This window comes from Pyxicephalus adspersus, chromosome 3, assembly GCF_032062135.1.
Source record: "Pyxicephalus adspersus chromosome 3, UCB_Pads_2.0, whole genome shotgun sequence".
Lineage (NCBI taxonomy): Eukaryota > Metazoa > Chordata > Amphibia > Anura > Pyxicephalidae > Pyxicephalus > Pyxicephalus adspersus.
Genome location: NC_092860.1, coordinates 71,537,524 through 71,563,734, shown reverse-complemented (window position 1 = coordinate 71,563,734; position 26,211 = coordinate 71,537,524). Strand labels below are relative to the sequence as shown.

The following is a 26,211-nucleotide window of genomic DNA, read 5'->3' as shown; positions in this document are numbered from 1 at the left end:
CTAGAACCCCTGTTCGGACATATTTCTGTAAGTTACAAGTCTACAATTTAAAAAAAAAAATTCATGAAAAACAGTGGATCACTTTTGGTACAGAAATTTAGACCTCAGTGTAACGCTCAGGTGGTTAAATGAAGTCTCAGAAAATGTTAATATACTATAGTAAATAAATCAAGTGTGTAATTCCTCTTTTCAGTTTCACTGAAAGATCATGTGCAATGTAATTTATGATTCTATATTTCCAGTAACCCTGTGATTATGAGGAATACAATATAGATATTTAAATTTAAGTAAATATTATGTGAACTGCCATTGCTAAACTGGTTTTAAATATCCTGCTTGCCTGGTTGATGTTCTGACCATCAGCTGTAAAACCTTCTGAATCCGTGACCCAGAATGAGTATACAGCTCAGGTGTGCCAGTTTATTGTCATAGAGCTAAACATTGTTTAGAAGGATTTCAACACTGGAAGTTTACATGATCCCTAGTATTTATGAATGATCCACATCAAAGCACAGGCTTTGATCTTATGTCGATGGCAACAGTTCTGACCTAGTTTAGGTAAGTTTACATTCCTATAAAAATGCTGAAGTGAAGAAAAGCCTGTCAAAACAGGAAATATACCCAGAGGTGATGGAATGATGTCCTTACTGCACCTTCAGAATCTTATTACAGGCTGTGTTTTTTTTGTCAAGCTTTTTAGATTTTACATGCAAATTTACATTGCAGGCTGACCACTGCATTAACTGGGACTGAGAAAGCTCTGGCAACTTAAAGCTTTCTTAGTGAGCAAAGGCTGAGCAGTGGTGTACAAAACACACACACACACACACACACACACTTGTGTTTTTTTCCCACTTTTTCCTGGGAGCTATAAATTTTATACTTAGTCATGCAGTACTGCAAGATGAAATTCAAGTGACCTAAAATGTCAGGAGAATTTTAGTAAACTTTAGCTTGACAATATCGCTGTGCATTTTAGTTTAAGGCTCATTACACTTTTCATGTATCCTTTATATTTATAGTTTTATGTTATAGAAACTGTTCAGTACAGTGCATAAGTGCAGTTTGGGAGATTTGTGATCCTCAACATTCCCAGGATTATCCAGGAGATCCTGCTATATGTTATTTTTGTACTGTGTTGGTCCATGTTTTTACATTGGTAGCAGTCTAAAAAGTATCTGAACCTTGCACATTGATCTAAGGTTTATATCCTATAGCTAATATTTTTAGCCATTTGAAATTCTTAAACTTGAACTCCTAAAATACTATTCTTACTTATTAAAGTGTACTTATAGGGCCTGATCTATTTAAGCTCTCCAATGCTGGAAAGGATACACTTTCATCAGGGAACCTGGGTGATCCAGCAAACTTGGAATAGATTTCTAAAAAGTGATTTGCTATTTGTTAGTAAACTTTTCTCATTCCTGGACCTGATCTATTCCAGGTTTGCTGGATCACCCAGCTTCACTAATGAAAGTGTATCCCCTCCAGCCTTGAGGAGCTTTATTAAATCAGGCCCATAGAAAAGAAAATACATAGAAAATACAAATAACATGGTGTTATTTTTTCATCTTTAACCTTACATTATTCAAGTCTACAAGTATGAGTTCCTCTCCTAGCATTTTAGAAGTGTAATGACATACCTTCAATCACTGGGCAGGATGATTCCAGGCTACGGGAGATTCTTGGGGTTGAAATCTTGTCTAATGTGGAAGGCATGGACTTAGAACGTAGTCTCTTGCCAGAGCTGTCTTCATCCTGGCAACATTTTAGTAATTAAAATATTGTTAAAAACAGTAATGCTAGAATAATAATGCACATCATACTAGTGAAATGACTACTGACTTTGTAAAGTGCTGCATAATATGCCGGCGCTATATAAATACTGGATAATAATCATTCTTGCGGTAAATTTATGAAAACCACAAGAACAATATAAGATAGTAAGTGTTTTCATATTGACAAGCTTACGTGACTTGGGGGTGTGCGAATATCAAAAATATTAAAACATAAATTCTTGGAATCACTCATTTTATTCACTCGCATTTACTTTTGTTTTTTAAATAGTAATTATGGATAGACAAATCCAAACAAAACAAATAAAAAACCCACACATACAATTCACATCCACAATATGAAAATTGAAAATGATTAACTTTTCAAGATATAGGTATATATATATATATATATATATATATATCAAGGTATATACTTTGATTAAAACATAAAAATGTGTGTTTTCCATAATTTATTCACAAAAATACAAATATATACATATGTGTGCATGGACTGTTGAAAAAGGTAAGATATCCTTGATCCCATAAACTGGTATTGCTCTCTATTAGTATTTACTGTTTATAGATTAATATATGAAGCTAGAAATTGACCTCTGAAATTAGGGAAAAACATGAACTTAATCAATTTTAATTACGTGGGAAACTCAATATAATTACTATAACATGTATGTACAGTATATATAGATCCCCAGGTGTTATCTTGAAAGTCTTAAAACTATGTGTACCTTGTGCACTGTTGCAGATTGCTCCAGAATAAGATTTCCATCAACATCATCTTCAATTTTCAGGCTGGCTTTTGCCACCCAAGGTTCTGATGGTGGTTGAAATTCTTGAATAGTAATTCCAGTGCTGGCCTGCAGCTCCCTTTCTCCATCGCTATCCATTCCTGAAGCATCAAGGCTAAATCTTTCAAGACATAATAGTAGTGTTAACATGCACATCTGCTATCTAATATTACAATTTTACTGAAAACCTATAGGCCATTTTGCTGTAGTAAAACACACTCATAGAAAATATAGGATTTAAGCTTTAATGCGGTACCCAAAGAGTAGAAAATAAACAAAACCACAATGATAATGAGTAATGCCTCATGAATCAAAGTTCACATCTTTCTTACATGTACTTGGAAAAATTGTTCTTTTTTCAGACTTTAATACTACAGAAAATAAAAATCTATTTTTCTTGGTTTTATTAAAGCTTGGTGTATTTTTTTTCAATCTTCATTTAAATTTCTTTATTTTGTATGCTGTCTAAATCAGAAAAGTTCTACAATAAAGGTACAGATAAAAGATACAAAACAAATAATTAGATAAATAACAATAATTATATATAGCTCTTGGCATGCATATAATAGTGTGTTATGTGCAAACTTGAACTAAAAAAATAGATATAGAACAGGGCAACTGAAAAAGAATTAGGTCCTCTACCTAAACAGAAAAAATGCTTTAAAAGTGAAGAAAGCATAGAAAGAAATGTTGCCCGTTTGTTTGGCAAATTACAAATACATAGAACACAAATGCATAACTGAAATATAGCAAAGTATAATAGAAAAAAACATGGTGAAAACCAAAACAGTTTGTTGGATATGTTTATGAGATGATAATATTTAACAGTGCTAAATCTGTATAACTGTTGACAGCGGCAGTCAGCAGAATGGACTGTGATGATAAATGTGATAAATATCAGGTGGCTATCTTCTCTCAATTCTATAATGCTATAAATTTGTATGATTTTAAAATACTTGTAATTCAAATTATAAGAAAGTACTACTTTGTTTTCTTTAAGCCATTATCTAATCCACTTGCAAACCTGAATTAGACATTTGTAAAATAAATTAAAATCAAAATATTTTATCAGTGCTGAGAACTGTAAATGTATATGTTCTGAGACATTGTCTATAGAAATTTACCCATTTTGTAAGAGCACTCTTTACAGTGACTTCCAGAATGATTAGATATACTTAATATTAGTTGTCCTCCTCCTGGAAATTTCAGAAAAGTTTAAACTGTACTTGTCAAAATTATGAAAGTAGCTCACAGTGTAAGTTGCTACACTAAAGGTTGGCAACAGGTACTACGTATATTAAGGTGATTTTTAATCTTTATTTTGCAAGTGGTAAAAAAATAAGGCAATATTTTGCTTCCAGTGTGTGCCTTCTTTTTATACAACAGTATTCCAAGATCACTGCAAGTACACAGTTCTGGTGCAACCACCCGCAGCAACCAAAAAAAAACACTGTTCTGTGGAAACACTGTTAATAAAATATTATTCGCCTCCTTTATGGATTAAAAGATAAACAGGTGATGATTAGGCATTCCATACAGTCTAATCATACTGCATCCATACATTTTTATTGTTTTGCCTTTAGCATTTCAGCAAAATTTTACATTTTGTTCATTTTGATTAATCTTTTGATATTCTTTTCCCTTTCAGACCCCTTTTAAGTTTGCACTGAAAAGTATGACTTTCTCAAAGGTGTTATAGATATGCCCCATTATCTTTTAATCTGCAGTTTGTAAATACTATCCATAGATCACATAATATAACTCTAATTCCTTGGCAGAATGGGATTTCAAGGACATGTGTGAACAGGTGTTTGTTAATGTAAGAACTGCTTTTTCCCTCAATGCAAGTTGAAAGGAAATCCAAGCTGAATTCACTAATAAGTTAAGAGGCATTTTGCACATTGACACATGCCCTAAACTTGCACTTGTATTGAAGAGAAAATAATGCCTTAATCTATGCCACGCTTCTTACGTCTTCTATGGGTTTCCCCTGTGACATTTAAACTATGCTGCTACTTGGTTTCTTTCACCCAAACAAACTTCTTTGTTGAGGCCTGTCTTATTTCTGTTTTTCTTCAGGGCCCCTGTTACTTAGAATAAACTGTAGCTCATGGCTTTGAATATGACAGGTCTGCCTCTAGATAAAGCAGAAGCACACCTTAAATGGAGGGGACTGATAAAAATAGCCTGGATCAATAGAGAATTGCGTCAAAATACATACTGATAGAAATCTAACCACTGGGATTTGTTCCTTTACTGAAGTTCTGGAACACTTCCACATATGGATAGAAAAAGAACGAATATACTTTTACTGTAAAATAGAATACGTTACCAATATGAAATACAGTAAATAGGCTATCGTAGTAAACAATAAAGCATTTATTAGTAGACGTTTCAAAAAAATAATTACAAAATAAATAAAAAGAAGGGTAACCAAATGGAAAATCTAATACTTTGCCTATAAATAATTCTTGTAGTACTGACACAGCAGCCAGGGGCTAAAACCATAGCAAGTAGTATGTAACATACTATCTGACACAACCAGAAATATCACATAGAAGCAGCGCCCATAGCTCTGCAAGAAATTGAAGTGCCTGCAAGTCAAGTAAATGTAACCTTTTTTGAAAGAAGAAAGCTAGGCCTGATATTTATAATGTTTTAAGATTAGTCAACACAATTTTTGACTCTTTAAGCATTACTTTTAGTTGTAAAATATACATTTAGATCCATCTTAGATTTAGAACCATCTTAACTGTCAAAGTGTTTGTAATTTTGTGCAGCCACCCTTGGTATCCAAGACACTTTTAAGGAAGATTGTGCTAGCCTGCATGGCTGGATTCTGGCACTAGCATCTGCTCCTGCTTGTATACATGGTTCTGCAGAATTATCTATGGATTTGTATCTCTTCCCAGTCCTCTGCACAATTGCTCCTGCCTTTTGACATGTGAGCAGACTTGAATGCACTTATATTGCTCACAGTGGTGTCAAACATGCTGTTGAACTCCATTTCTTACCATTCCTGCCAAGTGTGTCAGATTTTTTTGAATTCTTTTTAACAACCAGGTTTGTCTTTCAGCGCATCTGCATCACCTTGTCTTACCATGATCTCTTGCTCCATTTCCTGTTCCTGGAATCTCATTCACTGACTACAATATTTGCTTAATGATGCCCACTCATTTGGTACCGCTTTGGATTTCTTTTCTGACCCAGCTTGTTTACTGACCCTATTTCATTCCTGACCCACACTGTCACTCCCAAACCATGGGACATACCATTGAAATACAGTGTTGAAAAATTCAAAACCCCTCAGGTTTCCTTTGGATCTCTATTTTTTTATTTTTTTAGCATTTGTGTTAACTTCTGTACATTGTTTAAATGTTAACCATCTTACCTGCGTACGGTGTCTGTTGGTGATATTGCATCATCCCAACTGTGTCTCCTAGAAGTTGACAATGACCTGACTAAGATAGGAATAGTTTCTGCGATCACATGTTCTTCACATGGCTTTTCATTTTGTATTGAGGATTGTGAAGGGCTTCCAGCTTCAAAAGTCATAGGACAGAGGAAAGGCTTAGTACAGGTAATTACAATCTCTCCATTATCAAAGCTAATATTGGGTCCACCAGAAACACAGATGGTAGAGGCTGCAGACTTTGGGGTTTCCTGATCAGGATTTTTATCCTCCATCATTACCAAATCCTTGTAGTACTCAGTTCCTTGAAGAGATGAGTCTAATGAAGGTAAATCCTCACTGCTACTCATTGTATCACTGTAGCAATTATCCAGGTCAACTGACTCGTCATCCTAAAAAGAGGAAAATCATTAACTCAAATTCCTAAACCAGATGCACAGGTCACAACAATTAAAGCTAATAAAAAAACTTTTCAATATAGATGCACTTAAATATAAATTTAGCTATCTTTTTATATCTTTAAAATTTAGCAAAAAAAATAGGGGACTACAAGTAAAAAAAGTACTTTGCATTTACCCCAGGGTCCTTGAGTATCAACACAAGGAAGCAATTGATGGTTATAAGCAAAATATACATTTTCTTTTTGTTTTGCTCGTTGTACATCCACACCATGGATTCATTTATTTGCTTTGTTTAACTGACATTTCTGTTTATATCAATGTAGTTTTCCTGGAGGGTTTTTTTCAGATAAAGTGGATACAGTGCCTTGGTTTAAATTCTGGTCACTTTATTTTTGAGTATATACAGTAAATACAACATGAATTTGTCTTCTACTATTTTCAATTTTACATCAATTCGTACAAATAACTAGCAATGTTTTTTTCCACAAGGTATACATTGTATCTGTTCTAGCAATACAGAGATAAAAATAAAGCCTCAAGCTTGTGCAGATATATATGCAACTACTAAGGAAGTGTATTGTGATATGCAAGCTGCGGAAATGTAATAGTCCGTTTACAAAGATATGGATAGGAAGTTATAAAATAAAAATAAAACTAGTTACTGTTTCACAGTAATGCCAGCTGTGACATCCCTTTAGTTGAGATCAGCATTTCAAACACATGCACAAATACTATGTCACAGGTACAAAAAAAAGAAATGTAGGTTACTGCCATTGTGTGATTCAGTTCCCTTGCATCTATAAAAAATGACTCATGTTTTTTATTATTATTATTATTATTATTATTATTATTATTATTATTAATAATTAACAGTATTACCAACATATTACACAGCACTGTTCATTAAACAGAGGTTGCAAATGACAGACAGACACAAACAATGAAACAGGAGGAGATTACCCTGCTCAGTAGAGCTTACAATCAAACAGTAGGGGGAAAGAGCACAAAATTAAGGGGGGGGGGGGGTATGGATTGGTGGGTGATTAGTGAGGGTTTAAAAGACAGAAAAAGACGAATAGGTAAGCTTGAAAAATGGGGTTTAAGAGCTCCTTAATGTGCAAAAAGTAGGAGCAAGCCAAATGGGACAGGGAAGACCATTCCAGATCCAGTCGGGGCAGCCCTGAAACTACTTGGGGTAATGCATGTGACGAAGATATGAGTGAGGAAGTTATTAGTAGGTTGGTGCAGGAGCAAAGAGCGCGGTAAGGAGAGTGTTTTTCTATCAGAAAGGTAGGAGGTGAAATGGAAGCTAGTGTAGAGAATTGCAAAGAAACAGCTTAGTGGGAGACAGGAGATGACAAGATTGTGTACATGGAGATGTTCTGTTCTTTATGTGGGAGGAGGGGTGAAGAAGAGGGCAGAATTGGAGGAAACCTGTCTGCCATCCATGACGAGATGGCTAACAGGCAGCATGAAACCGTATCCAGGACTGAGGGAGACAAGTCAGGAATAGTAAAGAGAAATAAGAACAGGTCCAAGAACTGACTCATGGGGAACACCAATAGGGAGGAGTTACCCTTGAAAGTAATTTTTCGGTAGGAAGCAAACAAAGAGCGAGCACGGTCACATACCAATAGAGTTCATGATCTGGTTTGGAAGAGGGTGAGAAAGCAGAGGAAAGCTCAAGGAGAAGGAGGAGGGAAATGTTGCCTTGTAGCCCTGATTAGGTCATTGTCCGCTTTAGTAAGGGCTGTTTCGGTGGAATGGGCAGCTCGAAAACCAGACTGGAGAGGGTCAACGAGAGACTTGGTGTTTAGATAGTCGGTAAGTCTATTATAGACAAGGCACTCAAGAAGTTTGGAAATATATAGAAGCAGGGAAATAGGACAGTAGCTAGAAAGTAGGGAGTCTAGTGAGGGTTTCTTTAGGATAGAGAGAATCATGGCATGTTTGAAAGCTGAAGGGAATAAAGCAGTGGAAAGGGTGAGGTTAAGTAGTTGGGTTAGTGCAGGGGCCAGGGTGAAGGAATGGGTGCAGAGTAGATCAGAGGAAATTGGGTCAAGCAGACAGGTAGTAGATGGAGATGATTAGAGAGGAGACTTCATCCACAGTAACAGGGCTGAAGGAGGTAAGTGATGATTTACAGGTGGAAGGGGTAGATATGGTTAAAGTGGCACGGTGAGACATCATCTCTGATTGATTTTATGATTTTAGTAGATAGCAATGTCTTGGGCAGGGTAGTTGTAGGGGGAGCAGGTGTGGGGTTTACAAAGGAGTCAATTGTTGAGAAGAGGCTGTGTAGGTTGAAAGCTTGAGAGGAAATGACAGTGGAGAAATAATTTTGCTCAGTGACAGTAAGTGCGGTGTTACATTTTGTAGCCTGGCTTTGTAACCCATGAAGTCAGTTTTCCTCTACCTGCACTCTGCTGCACGAGTAGTTTTTTACTCATAGACATCTGGTGTGACTTTTATGCTAGGGTTAGGGGAAGGTGGAAGGTTTACAATGTTTTAAAATGTACATATCATCTGCTGTCCAGTAATTAAATGAAGCAATTGCTTATGTTCTGTTAATTTTTGACTGAAAGACTGAATTTCCTGTTTTCTTTTTATAATTGGGTAATTACCAACCCATACAGCATGTAACACAAGATAAGATTATGCAGTAAATATATATATATTTAGTATATTAGAATACTATTTTAGTACAAAAGCAGGTGATGTCTGGTTTGTATAGAAATATGGAACCATAATAAATAGAGTAAAGTCTGCTTAGTTTACTAGCCCTGTATGTGCTATACACATGATCATGTGGTAAGATGTGAACAACTTATGACCCTTTTGTGCTTCTTTTTGTCCATATTTTTTTTACTTTTTACTACTAATATTTGAATGAATGGAGAAGAGTTGAACCATAAAGTCACAGCCTTTTTATACACCCTTTAGCATCCTATATTCTACATCCTTTAATACTTATGGGCTTGTTCAAAAAGGCAACGATCCATGTAGAAAATGCTATAAACCAGTGGTTGCCAACATTTTCGGACCTACAGACAACTAAATGCACGGAATCAGGACCGCGCATGCGTGGGCAGCCGTGTGTCACATTTAAAGGGGAAGAAACTTCCCCCATGATGCCAGAACCCGCCCACTCCCCCATCGCAGGTCTGAGCCTGCCGGGCAGAGCCGTGCATCACCAAAATTTTCTCATGTACCACCAGTTGTCGACCTCTTGACACATGACTTATATACCCCCTAACATGGCCTTCTATACTCATTTGAGCCTAGTTTCTGAGCACAAGTCACAAGATCCAGGAGGGGAGTTGACAGGTATTTGGTAAGTCTGTTGCACTCCTTTGTGTGCCTAGCATTCATTTACATGGTACTCAAGTCCATTTTAGCTGACAGCTTGCCAAAGCCTTCAGTCAATTTAGCTGCTTAGTCAATTTAGATGCACTCCCTCTATCAGAGTTTATATCATTCAGCCTACAGTGTGGCAGTATTATATGGTTTGCATGTACTGTGTCCCGTGGTATGAGCTTTTAAAAGGTATTGGTATACCTTTCATGGTACGATTCTGGGCAATTGGCTACATTTGACATTTTCCTAACTGTAAAAAGTGTTAAGCTTTGATTAACCATTCTGACATAAAGTAGACCTTGTAGCTGTCTAATTAGTGTTATAAACCACCGCTTTTTTTACCATTTAAATCCTTGGTCCAGAATAAGTATACAGCTCAGGTATTCAGCTATTCAGCTAATTTTCAACAATTTTGTCACTGTGCCTATAGGCTCCTAAGATAAAAATAATTTTCTGAATATAGTTAATCTTTCACTAATTATAGATGTAGGTATCACAGGCAGCTGTCAGATATATTGTTAAACATGCTTGCCAGGGTTACGCCCCAGAGAAAGGAAACACTTAAAATGTACTTCAGTTGAGAGCATGAGTGCTATAAAAAAGAAAATAGAGAGTCAATTATTTCTAAGTTAGTGAATCCCTATCTACAATGAATAATCCTAAGGTTAGCTCAGCAAACAGAGTGGACCCTATGTAGGTTTTCTTGCAAAAGTAAATAGGATTGAAGTAAATATGTGGCAAAGCAAGCACAATGTTCACCCATTTTTTAAATGTTTAGAGCTCTGAGCAAAGAGAATCCTAAAAACAGAAATAACTCTATGAAAGAATTGAATTAGATGTGAAACTGTTACTGTATCAGAATACCACTATGGAACTGACATTGCGTGTAAGTTTTTATTCACTTGTGAACAGCTGATAAAACCCATTGCTAACCAGTGTTTGTTTTGCAATACACTGAAATCAGCTGAGAGTGTACGTGATTTCTAGTTTTCCATAGTGATGAGCAAAGCTGATTTTTTATATGTGAACTCCAATTTTTTATCAGTACCTAAAAATATGCATGTAGATTTCTCCTGTCTGCAGAGAATCATAAAAAGATTGTCTTTTAGACATTGAAAGCATGAATGTGAACAACATAAACCAATTTTTTTAATATCCCCTAGGTACCCCCCCTAGAGGATACCGCTAATAGGAACCATAAGACAAACTATCCAAAAGAAGGAATGAGAAGCAAAGTAGAAAAAATGAAAAAGGTAACAGAGAAAAGAGAAGAAGAAGGGAAAGAGAAAGGAAAAAGTAAAATATGTGGTTTGATGTGATGTGCAAAGTAAGAAACCATCTCCACTACGATGCTGAGGTACTCCGCTGTCCTAAAACCGTGAAAGCAGTGAACTGATGAGAATAGGCTTATATACAAGAGAACTGTGGCCTAATAACCTGATGCAGCAGAATACTAGGAGCTAGCTCACAGCACAAATGCTAGCTATGTCTGTCTACTGTACAAAAAGGTATCCCAAACTTTAATGAATTGTCACCTCAGGCTGTGAAAGAAAATTAGGATTGATGTAAGGGTAAAGACAGTGCAGCTTAGATCCCATCACCTGTGTAAAGGTTTTAAAATACAAACTGATAAGATATTTGCTAGGTGACAGCAACCAATTCCTTTATGTAATTAAGACCATTATCCTGACATTTGCACCAAACTTTGCAATGAATGGAAAAGTATAAGTAGACCTGGGGTGATTAAACATTAAATCACATTAACATTAAAAAGCAGTTTTATTGTCTTTGTTTATTTGTATTGTTACAGAGTAAAAATTCTGTAATGCAACATTTTTTTAACATCCTTTACTTTAGGCATGTATCAATATTCATATATAAACGGTTAATTCTCTTTCATAATAATTTTTTTCCACTTGATACCCGATGCTGAACTATTGGCCCCAGTGTAGTTAACCAAACACTTATAGCTTAGATGAAGGAGCAAATATCATCTGAAAACAACTGAATCCCTTATGACTTTACTATATCAAATCCCTGATAGTCTTACCTCACACATAGTTCAGCCTTCAGAGGATTTTTTTCAATTTTCAGACAAATAGTTCATTCCTGTACAAAATTGTTGCCTTCCTACTCGGAGGTGCAAAATAAATTTAAACTCCCCTAACTTTATCTTTGTATCGTCAGATTTGTCACATTGCTCAGTGTTTTACCAAATATATAAATTATATAAAGGCAAGACCTGACATTTTCAGATCTTTCTCTGTTTAAGAGAGAGTGTCTGTCTAAGTGGCCCACCATAGTCTCATATAGAATTTTGAGTACTGAGTCTGTGATGCCTTTTTCTAAAGTGTTGTATGTTCAAGTGGGAAGCTATCCTAGGTAGGGAGGAGGGTATTGTTTTCATTGGCTCTGTCAGCCATTAGATTTACATGTGAGACCGGAGAACATTTCCTAGAACTAAGCAGCAAGAAGCTGAGCCTGTGTATATAGTAGAAAAATGTGGCTGTCCCCTCTGCTAAATATTTTTACACAGCACACATTGATACTATTAGATACATCAACTAAAGAAAGATGTGTATGCATCAAATGGCAATCAATGTCAATATTTGAGGGAGGTGGCTGTAGGAACAGCTCTAAAAATGCCATTGCCCCACCTAGCCAAATGCAAAAAGCCTGGGTGAGAGAGAAACAAGCCCTACCAGTGACAAAATTGACAACAGCAACATTACAATACCATTTTTTCACATTTCCCAAAAGCCTTTTTTTAGTAATTATTATTATTTTGCTGCAGCACCGCGATGCAAAGCAGAACACTTTCTCTTGTCAATATTTGCTTGCTCTCATTTTGTCACTATGACATGCTAAAACCCTCACACGTCTACTTTTTTCTCCAATTATAGGTCTAAAAATGGTAAGAATTTTAAACAATTATGTTTGCTTATTCTTTTTTTATAACCTTTAACATTTTTTTGTTTGATAGTCCAAGCTACCCTACACTTGTTTGATAGTTTGATAAGCTACCACTGTTTTCCTAAAAGATAGCAGTCTTTGGGTCCTAATTATTAAAGCTTAGCACAGCTGACATAGACGTTCATAGGTGAACTTGGGTAATCCAGCAAACATGGAATGGATTAGCTGCAAAAATGAAAACATTAGCCAACAAATAGCAAATTCATATTAAGAAATCCATTCAAGGATTGCAGGATCGCACACATTCACCCATGAATGTCTATCTTTTTCAGTCTTGAAGAGCTTTATTCACTTGTCATAAATGAGTCATGTGAACCTAAATGTTCACAGGACATGGGCATACTTTTTGAGCACCCGGGAACCCTAAATCAAGGACAATTTGAGCAATTCAGTAGAAGGACACCAACCTCCATAGACAAAGTGAGTGTTTACAAAGTAAAAAAGCCCCAGATTTCATGACTTTCAGATCTGGAAAGGACAGATAGTATGTGCAAGCACAGCTGGATGCTTGCTCTTAAGTTTATGTTTGGACAAAATAAAAAAATAGAAAGTACATCTCTGCAATAAGTTCATATTTCCAGCAAGTACAGAAAATACATGTTGATCCTGCACTATGTTAACAGTACTGCTGCACTGGATCCCAAACAATGTCATCAATTCACTACTGCTGAAATACAGAAAACTCTTCATCTTATTTTGTAAAGATGTGGAGGAAGAAGATATTTTTTCTTTTACTCTTACAGAATTTATTTGCATTAAAACTAAACACAAACAAGATATATTGTTTAGTTTAAAAAAATTATCCTTTATAATGACAAGCTTTTGGACTGACGACTTGAGCAACATCAGTTTAACATGTATGCATCCTGCTCTATTGCAAAAGACATATTCACACTTAGTGGTTAAAAGACCTTTGAGCACGAAATATCTATCAACTATGAACATTTACACTAAAATGCATAAACCTCAGAAATATAACACTAAGACAACAATTTCATTGCAGATAACATGTCAAGGTCTGTGTTATCATTCTTTGTTATATACTAGGCCTTCTGATAAGGTATTCAGACTGTTCAGGTAGTTAAAGTATAGCATGGTTTACCTTTTTGATGTTTACTGTTCAGAACCAAAGAAACAGCAAGTAGTGCAGCAAATCAACTGAACGTCTGGCCAGTTTTGCAGTTCCTCTTTTCATTTTTTTACATAATAGTATTGCATAACATCCAGTCTAATTCTCATTTAACCAAAATCAAAAAATGAAACAGAAAGTTTTTTCCGTTTTTTTAGATTTAAAATTCTACAATAAAAAAATGTTATCCAATTTGAGGTGAGCTACCATTAGATGATTTTTTAAATCACTCACCTAAACAGATTACTGTAGCCTGTATTGTTTCAAAATTAACCAGTGCTTTACTCAGGGCAAAACATAAATCATCTTTAAAGCAGAGCTCTACAACATTTTATTATTACGTTCCCTTCACTCAGCTGCCTTTTTGTTCATTAAAAGTGAACAATTGAGCAGAGTTTTGATGATCATTCCAATAGAAGAGTAAAAATAAAAAAACACACCCTATTCATTGATCAAATCCTCATTGTTTTATGGCAAAACTAACATAACATTGAATAAAGTTACGTTACATAAATATATATATATATATATATATATATAGAGAGAGAGAGAGAGAGAGAGAGAGAGGAAGGGGAGAGGGAGGGATTCACATCTACCACCAATGTGAAGCCCTTCCCTTCATTATCAGGACAGGCAGAGCTAGGTACAACTTGGTAAAAACTTGCTAACCACATAAATGGGAGGACTTTTCACACTTACAGAAATACTGTGAACCATTTTTACAATGAACACTTGGGTGATTATTTTCATGCACTAGGGCATTTACATTTGTAACTGACCACTGACATTCTGTTTTTTACTGTACATTAAGATAAGACCAACGTGGGACATTCAAAATATTTTGGATTCGGTGAGATTACTCTCCTTTCCGGAGTTACAGGAGAAATTTGACCTTCCACAAACCTCCTTTTTTGCATACTTGCAGATCAGGCATTATGTTCTTTCTCTTGAACAATCGCTCAGATTTATTAAAATAACTCCCTTTGAGAGGATAGCTGGTCCTTATGCTAAGGGTCTTATCTCCTCCATTTATTGCCTACTCCATGTGTCTGCATGGGAGACTTCTGGAAATTTGCATACATGGGCACCTGGGAAGCTATTTTGGGCCAAACTTTTGACACGGAGGATTGGTCTGATAATTAGGAGGCAGCAAACAAAAGCTCTATTTGAACCCTCTATAAACAAAACATGTACAACATTTTATTTTGGTGGTATCACACACCAGATGTGCTCCACAGGCTGTTTCCAGAGGTAGACCCTATTTGCTGGCGAAGTAGGTCCCAACGTGGGACTCTCCCGAGCATATCCTCTGGTTTTGTTACATTATACAAATCTATTGGGATAGAGTCAATCAGCAAATTGAAGGAGTGACCCAACATGATCCCCCCTAGATCCACTACATCATCTGCTGGGTTTAACCTTTACGGGTCTTCCCAAATTCACATCTAAGCTCATCACACATATTTTGGTGGCGGCCCGCACCCTAATTTCCAATGTTATTTATATGGCTTTTTTTATGTATTGATATCCATCCCATATACTGTGTTTATATTCATGTTTTTCTTTTGTTTTGTTTCTTGTTGTATATGAAAATTTTCCAATAAAAACTCAGTTTCAAAAAAGACCCCCATGAGAGATGTTAAGATATTCTTCCAACCAGTGACCTTCAAAACTGAGCATTTTTTTATCTGGTTAACCAGTGATGCTGGAATTTTCTTTCCTGAAAGAAAACACTTGGACATTTTCTCATCCAGCACTTGGGCACTTGGACATTTCTTCCTACCACTACTAACAGATTCAAAGACATTCTTTCTGCTGTTGAATACAAAGGTTTAGACACTTTTTTCCTCCAACTAATAAAGATGCTGGGACATTTTCCTCCCACTAATCACCAACAATTTTCCCACTGTCCACCAACATTGTTTACACCGACTTACTACCAGCATCTGAATACAAACTTCTGTAAGCTGTACTGCATATTTTGTTCCTGGCTACTGCATGTTGAATATCATATTTTTCTAAGCCAAACATTCTGTACACTTTGTTTTTTTTTTTAATTCGACACCTTATATGCTATGTTGTATGTTACACACTTCTAACCTCAGTAACCAGGTGGAAAACATTGGGGTTTTGGGACCCGAAGTTATGTTAGCTAAACACAGATACAAAAACATTTACATGAAGACCATACCATTTATAAGTGAACATATAAAATATTACATATACATACATACATACACTTGCTACCTACATAAATTAGATAAAATGGTCACGATTTCATGTCAATACTTAACAACTGCATTGGGCATTTTTGTTCATTATTGGTTTGTTGAAAGTTTTTGAAACAATACAGATTAAGAGCTATTAGTACATGCCAGAAACAATAATGAATACAGCCTATCACTACGAGGAAAAACCATTCATATTGCCATTACAAAGATACTTATTAAGTATGTAGTTGTAATTGTACAGAGCAGAACTAAAAAACAATAAACTAAATGCTTTTTGTTAAGGATTGTATTGTGTAAAGCAAGGTCCACATGAATAAAATAGGGTAATAGATTAGGAACATGATGCGGATTTAATAGGATGTAAAAGGAAACAGGCTATTATATAGTGAGTGTGTGGGTAAACATTTTGTATTACGATTGTATTAAATATTTATGTGATATCAAACGTTGCAACATTGCAAATAATACCCAATCACATACATGGAAATACACATGATTGGATGGTTGAAGTCTGCAAAGCTTCATCTCATTTGCTAAGCTAAATGAAATATAACTTGCAAGGGTATAATTTGCTATATGAACAGAATGTACTCTTTTAGTAAGTCAACTCCACAATCACTGTGACCATATTTGTAGACAAGGAAGCTGCCCTTAAATATACATACACTACACACTACTCTGTCTCCCACCAAATGAAACTTTATAGTCTTAGTAGGCTGTGCTTAATGAAAATTCATTATCTGCCCATTATGTGTGACTGGGAAAATAATTATTTTTCTTCTCTCATACATTGATGTTTTTGGTAAGTTCCAACTACCACTTTTTGTTGTGCAATAACTACCTAAACACCATAAAAAAATATGAAGTCTATGTTAAAATAAGAATGTTTTTACTGTAGATAACTTGTTGTTTTTGTACATTTTCACCTTAAAGCCCCAACTTAAGTATTCTGTTTACCTACAATGGACTAATAACATGTGAACTAAAACATTTAAAATGTAGTTTAAAAATCATTTACTTACCTTTTCCTCTACCATAAATAGTGGGTCTCCAGTTTCCAAAGGAGAGAGGTTTGGATCTGCATCAGGAGTTGCGCATCTTGAATCTGGGATAGCAGTGAATTCTGTGCATGGTTTACATTCGGATGCTAGAAGACAGAATAAGAGTATGAACGGGTGAACTGTACTGTAAATAAATCTTTTTCTGCATGGCAGAACAGAGGAATAAATTATTTTAAGTGCTTGGGACTTTAAGGAAACCTATGTAACACCCATGTATGGAAATCTAATAGTAACTGAAAAAAAACATAGGTATTCTGGGTCTTCATAAAGTGTCTTGTCTATTCCTATAATACCATTTAGTTAAAAAAAAAAAAAACAAAGAAAAATTTAGTGAATAACAGGCTATTCCTTTTGCTACCCTGCACCAAATGACTTTTGAAACTAGCAGTATTTTAAACAATAACCCATTTAATATTATGTCTTGGTAAATTTAATATTTAATACTATATTTTTAAACAAAATGATAAACTTATTGTTTCTTAAATGTAACATAAATCAGGCAAAAAAATCTAATGTGTGTGTCAATCCATTTTTATGTATACAAATTTGAGGTACAATTCGTAAATGTTAACATATTCATCATGTAAAAGTTCTCAATACCTGTATTACTGGCAAGGCAGAATTTAGTTTTAAACACTGTGGTAGAGTAAAAATAATAGCATTTCCCTGTACTACACAATTAACTACACAATTTCTTCTTAATACACTAGGGGAAAAATAATGAACAAACATTTTTGTTGACTTCAATTTTTAAGTTTATTTACACTAAAATAGGTAAAATAGGATGTGGACATGAAGAACATGATTATGGTAATGAACTAGGTGACAACAATGATGAAGAGTTTGAAATTGAAGAGGACTTTGTTTGTTAAGGGATTTGATCAGCATGAGTTGAGTGATTTGGCACCTGATTTGGGACTATCGAAGAAGGCTTCAGAACTCCTAGCATCAAGACTGCGTGAGAAAAACTTACTTGAAAAAGGAACGAAGATATTGTACTTTTGACCCAGAAAAATTACATTTCTGCAGTATTTTAGAACTGACAGTGGCCTTGTGTATTGCCAAAACATACTTGGTTTTATGGAGGAATTGGGAATTCCAAACTATAACTTAACTGAATGGCGACTATTCATCTATGGCGATAGCTCAAAGCAGAGCTTAAAGTGTGTCCTCCTTTACAATGGCAATATATTTGGGTCAGTCCCAATTAGCCATTCAGTTTCTCTTTGTAATTAATATGCAGACATAGAGTCATTGAGTTGTTGCAATATCACCAACACAATTAAAATTGTATGCTTCCTTCCTGGACAGCAATGCAGATACACCAAGTATCCCTGTTATCTGTGCATGTAGGACAGCAGAGCTCATGAGTGGCATTGGCTGGAAAGGAATTGGCCTCCAAATTCTGCCCTAAAACCAGGTGATCCAAACATTCTACATGAGCCACTTGTTGATAGAAAGAATATTATATTACCCCCTCTGCACATGAAACTGGGTCTGATGAAACAATTCGTTAAAGCTTTGCAAACTGAAGGAGACTGTTTCAAGTACCTAATTTTGGCATTTACTAGCCTGTCATTTGAAAAAATAAAGGTCGGTGTGTTTGATGGTACACAGATTCGGCAGCTCATCAAAGATGAACGATTCATCAGGACAATGTCAGAAGTCGAAAAGAATGCTTGGTTATCATTCAAAGCCATTGTCAAGGACTTTCTTGGAAACACACAAGCAAATAATTTATTACAAATAATAAATTACACAGAAATTGTCCAAAAACTTTTGGAGAGCTACAAAATGCTTGGTTTCAATATGGCATCAAGGTGCATTTTCTGCATAGCCATCTTTCTAACTTTCTGGAAAACCTTGATGCAGTCAGTGATGAGCAAGGTGAAAGATTACACCAAGATTTGTAGGTCATGGAAGGACGATATCAGGGTAGATGGGATGTACATATGATGGCTGACTATTGTTGGAGCATCCGGCAGGATTGTCCTAACACTGAACACTCCAGCAAAAGCCATAAGCGCAATTTTTTACCATGAAAAGCTATAAGCGTAAATTTTTACCTTAAATGCTTACCCAATTAATTTTCAAATGTTTTAATGTAAAAAAAGTCAGGGTAACAATAAACTCTTTGCTTGAACAAATGAAATTTTAAAAAACAATACATTCATGTTATTTCATCATTTTTTTCATTGTATGTAAAATTTGTATGTTTTTTGACAAAAAATGGAGGGTATCGTAAAATCTGGATGTAATAGCAAAAACTGGGATCATTTCTGGATTCATCACCCAAAAATTAGTAAAAAACAAGTGTAAGATCTAACTCAACAAAAAATGCATTCCCCAGTGTTATTAGCAATAGAGTCCTGTCATATACTGTACAGTACTACAAGCACTGCCCTCCCATGTATAAAAAACATTTATCACATGGCCAGACCAAGTAAAATACTGCATGGCTTGCATAAACTGCATGCTTACATCTAACTGTTTGCAACTTTGGAAAAAGGGCTGAGGAAAGCATTCTGTTTAACACAACAAACTGTTTGGTTCCATGTATTTACTGCCAGAGGCTATGGATAATTTCCCATTATGCAAAGAAAATATAATCAATGGAAAAAATGATAAAAATTGGCCAACTCTGTATATTTTGGCTTCACCCTGACCAACTCAATACCATGTGACTGTAGCCAGCTTTGGAAGAGCTGAATGAACAACAAGGCATATAACCTATTCTAAACTTTTGTCTAGAAATTCTTACTACAATGTACCTGGCTGATTCTAGCAGTCTAAGTGACTAAATTGTGAAAAAGGTATCAGAAAATCTGCATTTGAAAACACCCAGCAACTGCTTCAACAGATAAATAAGTATGGTTAATGGAGCAATTACCAGCTCAACTATATATATGACCATCTGAAAAAGTTTAATGTGATCTGAGCTCCTTAGGATTCCTATCTAGCAACATGCATTCCTTGATCTGGACATACTAGCATATAGGAGCCTCCTTGGAGATTCCTAGGAGGGGAAGATAAAATGTCACAAACTTGAGGTGATCAGAACCTATTTTCCTTCCTTTTTTTATTACTATTTTAAACGTTTTGTTTGTCTTCCTACACTATGTTTGTATGTTTCTTGTTGGTTATACAGCATCCCCCTACCAGTAGACATGTGGCTGGTTTCATATATCTGGCCCAGTGGATGACAGTTTTAGGCATTTTGGGATTGAATAAACACCTGTACTATACTATATTTTAATACCATTTGATGCTTGTAGATGTATACCCTTACACTAATGTAAACAATCCTGGTTGCTTATATGAATAACGCACAGTTCTGTATTGCACTGCGGATCTTATGGAGCCAGTCATTACTTCTTATGGGACAATCTCTTTTCTTTCCTCTGGTTGAGGAGTGTAATTTCTGTATGTATGTTGTTTATATGTTGTATGGTTATTTTTGTTTAATTTCTTTTCTCTTCAATAAAAATTAAATTTTTAAAAAAAGACCCAGCAAAACACATACATACATATATATTATTATTATTATTATTATTATTAATGCTTATTAATATGATGCAAAAAATAAAATAACAGCAGTACATGGGGAAAAATAACTATACTTGGGAAAATTACACAACAGAACATAGGCTCAATTAGTTCCATGATAGGGCCCACCAGATTCTAAAAAAATGTATTTTGTGATTTAGTACTTTTTAGAGTTCATGTTTCGAGAGAAAACAAAAAGAAGCAAGATATATATTTTGCAAAACAGAAAAGTCAAGAGGCTGGACAATAAATCATAATTCTTTATGATTTACCTCTTTACTATATTTTAGTTCAACTGTCTATAGTCTTTCTTTTCTTTCTCCTTTTTCTTTTGTTTTCTTTGTTTTTTTCTCTAAAGAAGTTCAAACCACTCATATAATTTGCCTTAACCAGCAAAGAATAGGAAAGTGTTCAAAGTTTTTTTTGTAACACAAAGCATGCTGAGGTTCCTGAGTACCATCAAGTCTACTCATATTGTACTCCTACATTAAATTTTCCCATTTTTTTTCACAAAAAATGTTCCCTTTTACAAATACTGCAACAGTTTATATTTGATTAAATCAATAGGAATTGTTTAATTAGCCAATTTTAAGAAGCACGAGGGCAGACTGAATCTGTTTGTTAACGCCTAGCGTCATACCTGATAATTGCTTTTTTACTTAGGGGTCTGTTTATAAATTATAAATCATGAGGAAAAGGTATAAATCATAAGAAAATGATAATTCACACATTCTTTAATTGAATCCAAAAGTAAAAAATATGTAAAGTTTGGGTGAAAACATTTATAAACAGTGCGATAAGCTTGTTAATTTTACAATAATAATACAATAAACATTAAAATACAATATAACTGAGTGTGGTAGAAGCACCTCAAATCAAGCATTTTTCTAAAGCTTTGCAGTAGTATTGTGTTCCTGTTAATAGCAGAAAAAGATAAAAGTTGGCAGAACTCACCTAGAACTTGAATAAGACAAAACCTGCTTGGAAACATTTCTGGTTTACAAAATTCTAAAATGTTTACTTAAAGTTAATTTCTGTGGTGTCTATTTATAAATCCTCCCTGTCAATTCAGCTGTTTTTTTATTGATTCAATACCCCATTTAGTGCTTTTGTAAATGCATATTAAACTAAGGGTAATTCTTCCACCTAGTGGCAAAATATCAAAAACACAGCAGTCATTAACGTAAAGGACAAATCTGAGCCAAATTACCAGGCAAAAAATTTATATCTTGACTCACAAGTGCCTGTATTAGGCTGAATAAATAATAAAGTGATGAAGTGATTTTTATTTACCATGTTCTGTACATGTCAGTCAATATTAATTCATGTAGAACATAGATAAAAAGTTGGTCTTGGCTGCTGCACATGCCCTGGTATATGTGAATAGGTAAGTGAAGCCTTCTGGGGAACAGGACTTTTCTTGGACCTTCCATTCTAGATAGCTGCACTCTAGTGCACTAAAGCACACTCTAAAGTTTCAATTTGTGTTCATATTATCAGACTGAAGTTTGGTTTTAATAAAATTTCCTTTAAATGTTCTTTAAAAGTCTATGAAGTAACATTGTGTCCTGTGCTAGATACTTCAGATACTAGATACTTCAAGGGATATGAACACGCTATGGTGATAAATCCTGCTAGGCTTCACCAGATGGATGTGTCTGAGATCTGCATACTTTCCTATAAGAATAAGGAGGAAATTATTTTACTGTTCATGTGAAATGTTTCCATTGCACATTATCCTATTTGTCTGTATGTCTAGAATATAGTACAGTCATATCAACAGAGAAAAAACAGTAAGAGTGAAAGAAAGTCCATTATTTTCTATATTATTTTCTTGGTTTCTTAACCAAGGGATCTTGTAATATCTTAAACTAAGAAAAAGAGAGAAGGTCTATCCAGCAAATTTACATTCCAAAGTATAAAATATTTTCAGGGTTTAAATAATGAAAAATGATATTCTTTACAGCAGACCTTAATTGCTGTTAAATTGCAAAAGTTTAAACACAAAAGCCAAACAGAAAGCTAAATAAAATTGTAAAATCATGACAAACTAATTTACTTTTACTTCTGTTATGAATCCCCCATATAATGTTCAAAATTGACCTTGTACAAGCTAAAATGTTTATTCTTAGTAAGCTTAGTTTGTGTCTATTTGTGTCATCTTTTATGTAGTTTTTACAATTTCTACATACATTTTTTTCTTGTGACCCCCAGTTCAGAGAAATCCGGATATAGGTCGGTTTCAATCCTGTAATATTTCATAACAGTAAGAATCCATGATCCAAAATTAACTAATTAGCAGGAGGGAGGGCACCAGCACCACTACTAAGCACCCTGACAGTGGTAGCAGACAAATAAGATCCCATTATGGATGTTTTCATAAGGTAGCAATCCCATCCCAGCTTTGTCTATGTGTACTGCTTGGCTCATCCATTGGGCCTAATTTTATTAAAACTCCCTAAAAGCTGGAGAGGATACACTTCCATCAGTGAATCTTTAGTTATCTAGCAAACCTGGTATGTATTTTTTCAAGTAAATTGCTTTTTGTTAGAAAATGTTTTCAATCCTGGACCAAATCCATTTCAGGATTTTGGATAGCATAGGTTCACTGATAAAAGTGAATGCTTTCCAGTCTTGGAGTGTTTTAATAAATCAGGCCAATTATCTTAGTCAAAAGCAGGGAGATATACACAATAAACATGATAAATTAACATGGAGCCAGGGTACCTCTGCCTCATTCACAACACTCATAACTACTTTCTTTTAAGCGCACAGGTCGCCTCTTCTTTTAGCAGATATAGTTCCTGTCTCTAAGAGGGGAAGAGCACTGATAGTGTTATTTGTTGTCTTGTGTAGACTAATGAGACTAATAAAATCCTGTTTAGTAAAGAAACATATGATGCCAAATTCTGAGGGTATCCTGCAGCATCTACCTCATTATCACCTAGGAAAGGGTTTAAGGGGCCTGGATAAGGCTAATTTAGGTTCATGTTTTTGGTGTGGATAACAGTGGCCAGAGCAGCCCTAAATCTTATTTGGAGTTTAGAATACCTCTATACAGGTGAGTGCCTTTGTTGCTAATCCTTCACACTTGGCTCTCTAGCTGTTTCTGGTGTCAATAGATTACTGAGCCAAGAAATTTGAATTTTGGCCACCCTCGTGGAATTGTGGATTGCCCCTCCATATAGGCTGCATAGTTGGAGCAACTGAATACAATTAATTAATCTTGAAATTTGAGCCACCTAAAAAAATAGGAATTTTCACCTGTAAGTTCCAACTCTAGTTGGATTTCTTTACCAATCCAACTAAGATTATTTTCTGCTTCAGTCACCTCTACTGCTGTCCTGCATTGTAGAGAAACTGAATGCCCACCCATTTTTTACAGCAAAGGTGAATGTTGGCTGTTGAGGGAGTGAGGAATAGGGTGAATTTATCTCCCTAATTATTCCTAACTTGGGAGACCCCAGCTTAAGAAAATTCTTCATGGATCAGTAGTGTGAAATGAAATTGGTGGATATGGGGAAAAATATGTCCCTTGCCATGGAAAGTAAAATGCTGTTCTTATAGTCATTTAAAAAGATCATTGGTGTCATGCCACTGGCTCTCCCAAGTGGTGTTTGTCCTGAAACTAGGCTCACACTATCAAATGTAGGATCAATACTAAATAGTTTAAGGCAGTGGTCCTCAACCTTTTTGAGCTTTTGGACCACTAAATCTATGGACTGGCAGTCCTGTGTCACTCAAAGGGGGTTAGAAACTTCCCCCTGAGCGATGTCATAATGCCAGAACCTGCCCACCCAGGCTAAGGCCTGCGATAGAAGAGTGGACGGGTTATGTCCAGAGACACAACCACCCACCTCCCTGAGCCTGTGACTAATACAGAGGACATGGTCCATTGCTCTGGCCAGTGTCTTCTCCTGACCACCGCAGACCACTGCTGGTCTCTGCGCTCTCGCAGGCCACCTCTCAGATGGCGGCAGCCCACTAGTGAGCCACAGAACAGGGGTTGGGGACCCCTGGTTTAAGGAACCCATTATTACACCTGGTGGAACCCTAGTGTTCCAAAGAAATCAGGGAAAGAATGGCTAGTTTCAACACATGATGTATACAGTACAAAATCTCTTTTCCAAGTCCATGCTTAATAAAACCTATAAATAGCATCATGCCAAGTGCCTGCAATTCCTTGAAAGTGATAAAAGTGTACATGGTACAGAGCAAAACACCCAATGTTTTATTAAAGCCCTGATCATTTTTTAGAGCTGAAGAGTATATATAACACTGGGGGACACATTTTTTGTTGAGTTAGATCTTACACTTGTGTTTTACTAATTTTTGGGTGGTGAATCCAGAAATGACCCCAGTTTTTGCTATCACATCTAGTTTTTACGATACTGAGTGCCCTCCATTTTTGTCAAAAAAATACAAATTTTACATACAATGAAATATAACTAAATAACTTGAACTTTTTTTACACATTAAAACATTTGGAAATTAATCGGGTAAGTGGTTAAAATTTACGCTTTTCCTGGAGTGTTCAGTGTTAGAACAATCCTACCGGATGCTCCAACAATAGTTAGCTATCATATGTACATACCATCTACCATGATACCGTCCTTCCATGACCTTCAAATCTTGGTGGAATTGTTCACCTTGTTCATCACTGACTGCACCAAGGTTTTAAGGGAAGTTAGAAAGATGGCTATGCAGAAAATGCACTTTGATGCTCAACTTGAAACCAAGCATTTTGTAGCTCTCCAAGAGTTTCTGGACCATTTCTGTGTAATTATTTGCTCTTGTGTTTCCAAGAAACTCCTTGAAAATGGCTTTGAATGATAACCAAGCATTTTTTTAGATTTCTGACATTGTTCCGATGAAATGTTCATCTTTGATGAACTGTTGAATCTGTAGACCATCAAACACACCGGCCTTTATTTTTCAAATAACAGGCTAGGAAATGCCAAAATTAGGTACTTGAAGTCTCCTTAAGTTGGCAAAGCTTTAACGAAAGGCTTCATCAGACCCAGTTTCATGTGCATAGGCAGGAATATAATATTCTTTCTATCAACAAGTAGCTCATGTAGAATGTTTGGATCACCTGGTTTTAGGGCAGAACTTGGAGGCCAATTCCTTTCCTCTCATTGCCTCTCACGAGCTCTGCTGTCCCACATGCAGATAACAGGGATACTTGGTGTATCCACGTTGCTGACCAAGAAGGAAGCATTTTAAGGTCAACACAGATGACCCAATTGTGTTGGTGATATTGCAACAGCTCAATGACTCTCTTTATGTCTGCATATTCTTCACAAAGAGAAACTGAATAGCCCATTGGGACTGACCCAAATATATTGCCATTGTGAAGGAGGACACACTTTAAGCTCTGCTTTGAGCTATCGATGAATAGTCGCCAATCAGTTGAGTTATAGATTAGAATTCCCAATTCCTCCATTAAACCAGGTATGTTATGGCAATACACAAAGCCATTGTCAGTTCTAAAGTACTGCAGAAATGCAATTTCTCTGG

At 35.6% G+C, this 26,211-nt stretch overlaps 1 protein-coding gene across 2 annotated transcripts in view; it reads right to left on the bottom strand.

Annotated features, from left to right (window-relative positions):
- Positions 1–26,211, bottom strand: part of ARHGEF18 (Rho/Rac guanine nucleotide exchange factor 18) — a 148,392-nt gene that overhangs the window by 89,584 nt on the left and 32,597 nt on the right. Inside the window, exons 2-5 of one of the 2 annotated variants that reach the window (XM_072405152.1) lie at positions 17,107–17,231; positions 5,973–6,385; positions 2,522–2,702; positions 1,644–1,758 (exon numbers count right to left, since the gene is read on the bottom strand). In XM_072405152.1, the coding sequence (XP_072261253.1) occupies positions 1,644–1,758; positions 2,522–2,702; positions 5,973–6,385; positions 17,107–17,231 (834 nt within the window). Of the gene's footprint in view, positions 1–1,643; positions 1,759–2,521; positions 2,703–5,972; positions 6,386–13,826; positions 13,892–17,106; positions 17,232–26,211 lie in introns of those variants that run through there. The other variant, XM_072405154.1, reaches the window with a different exon arrangement.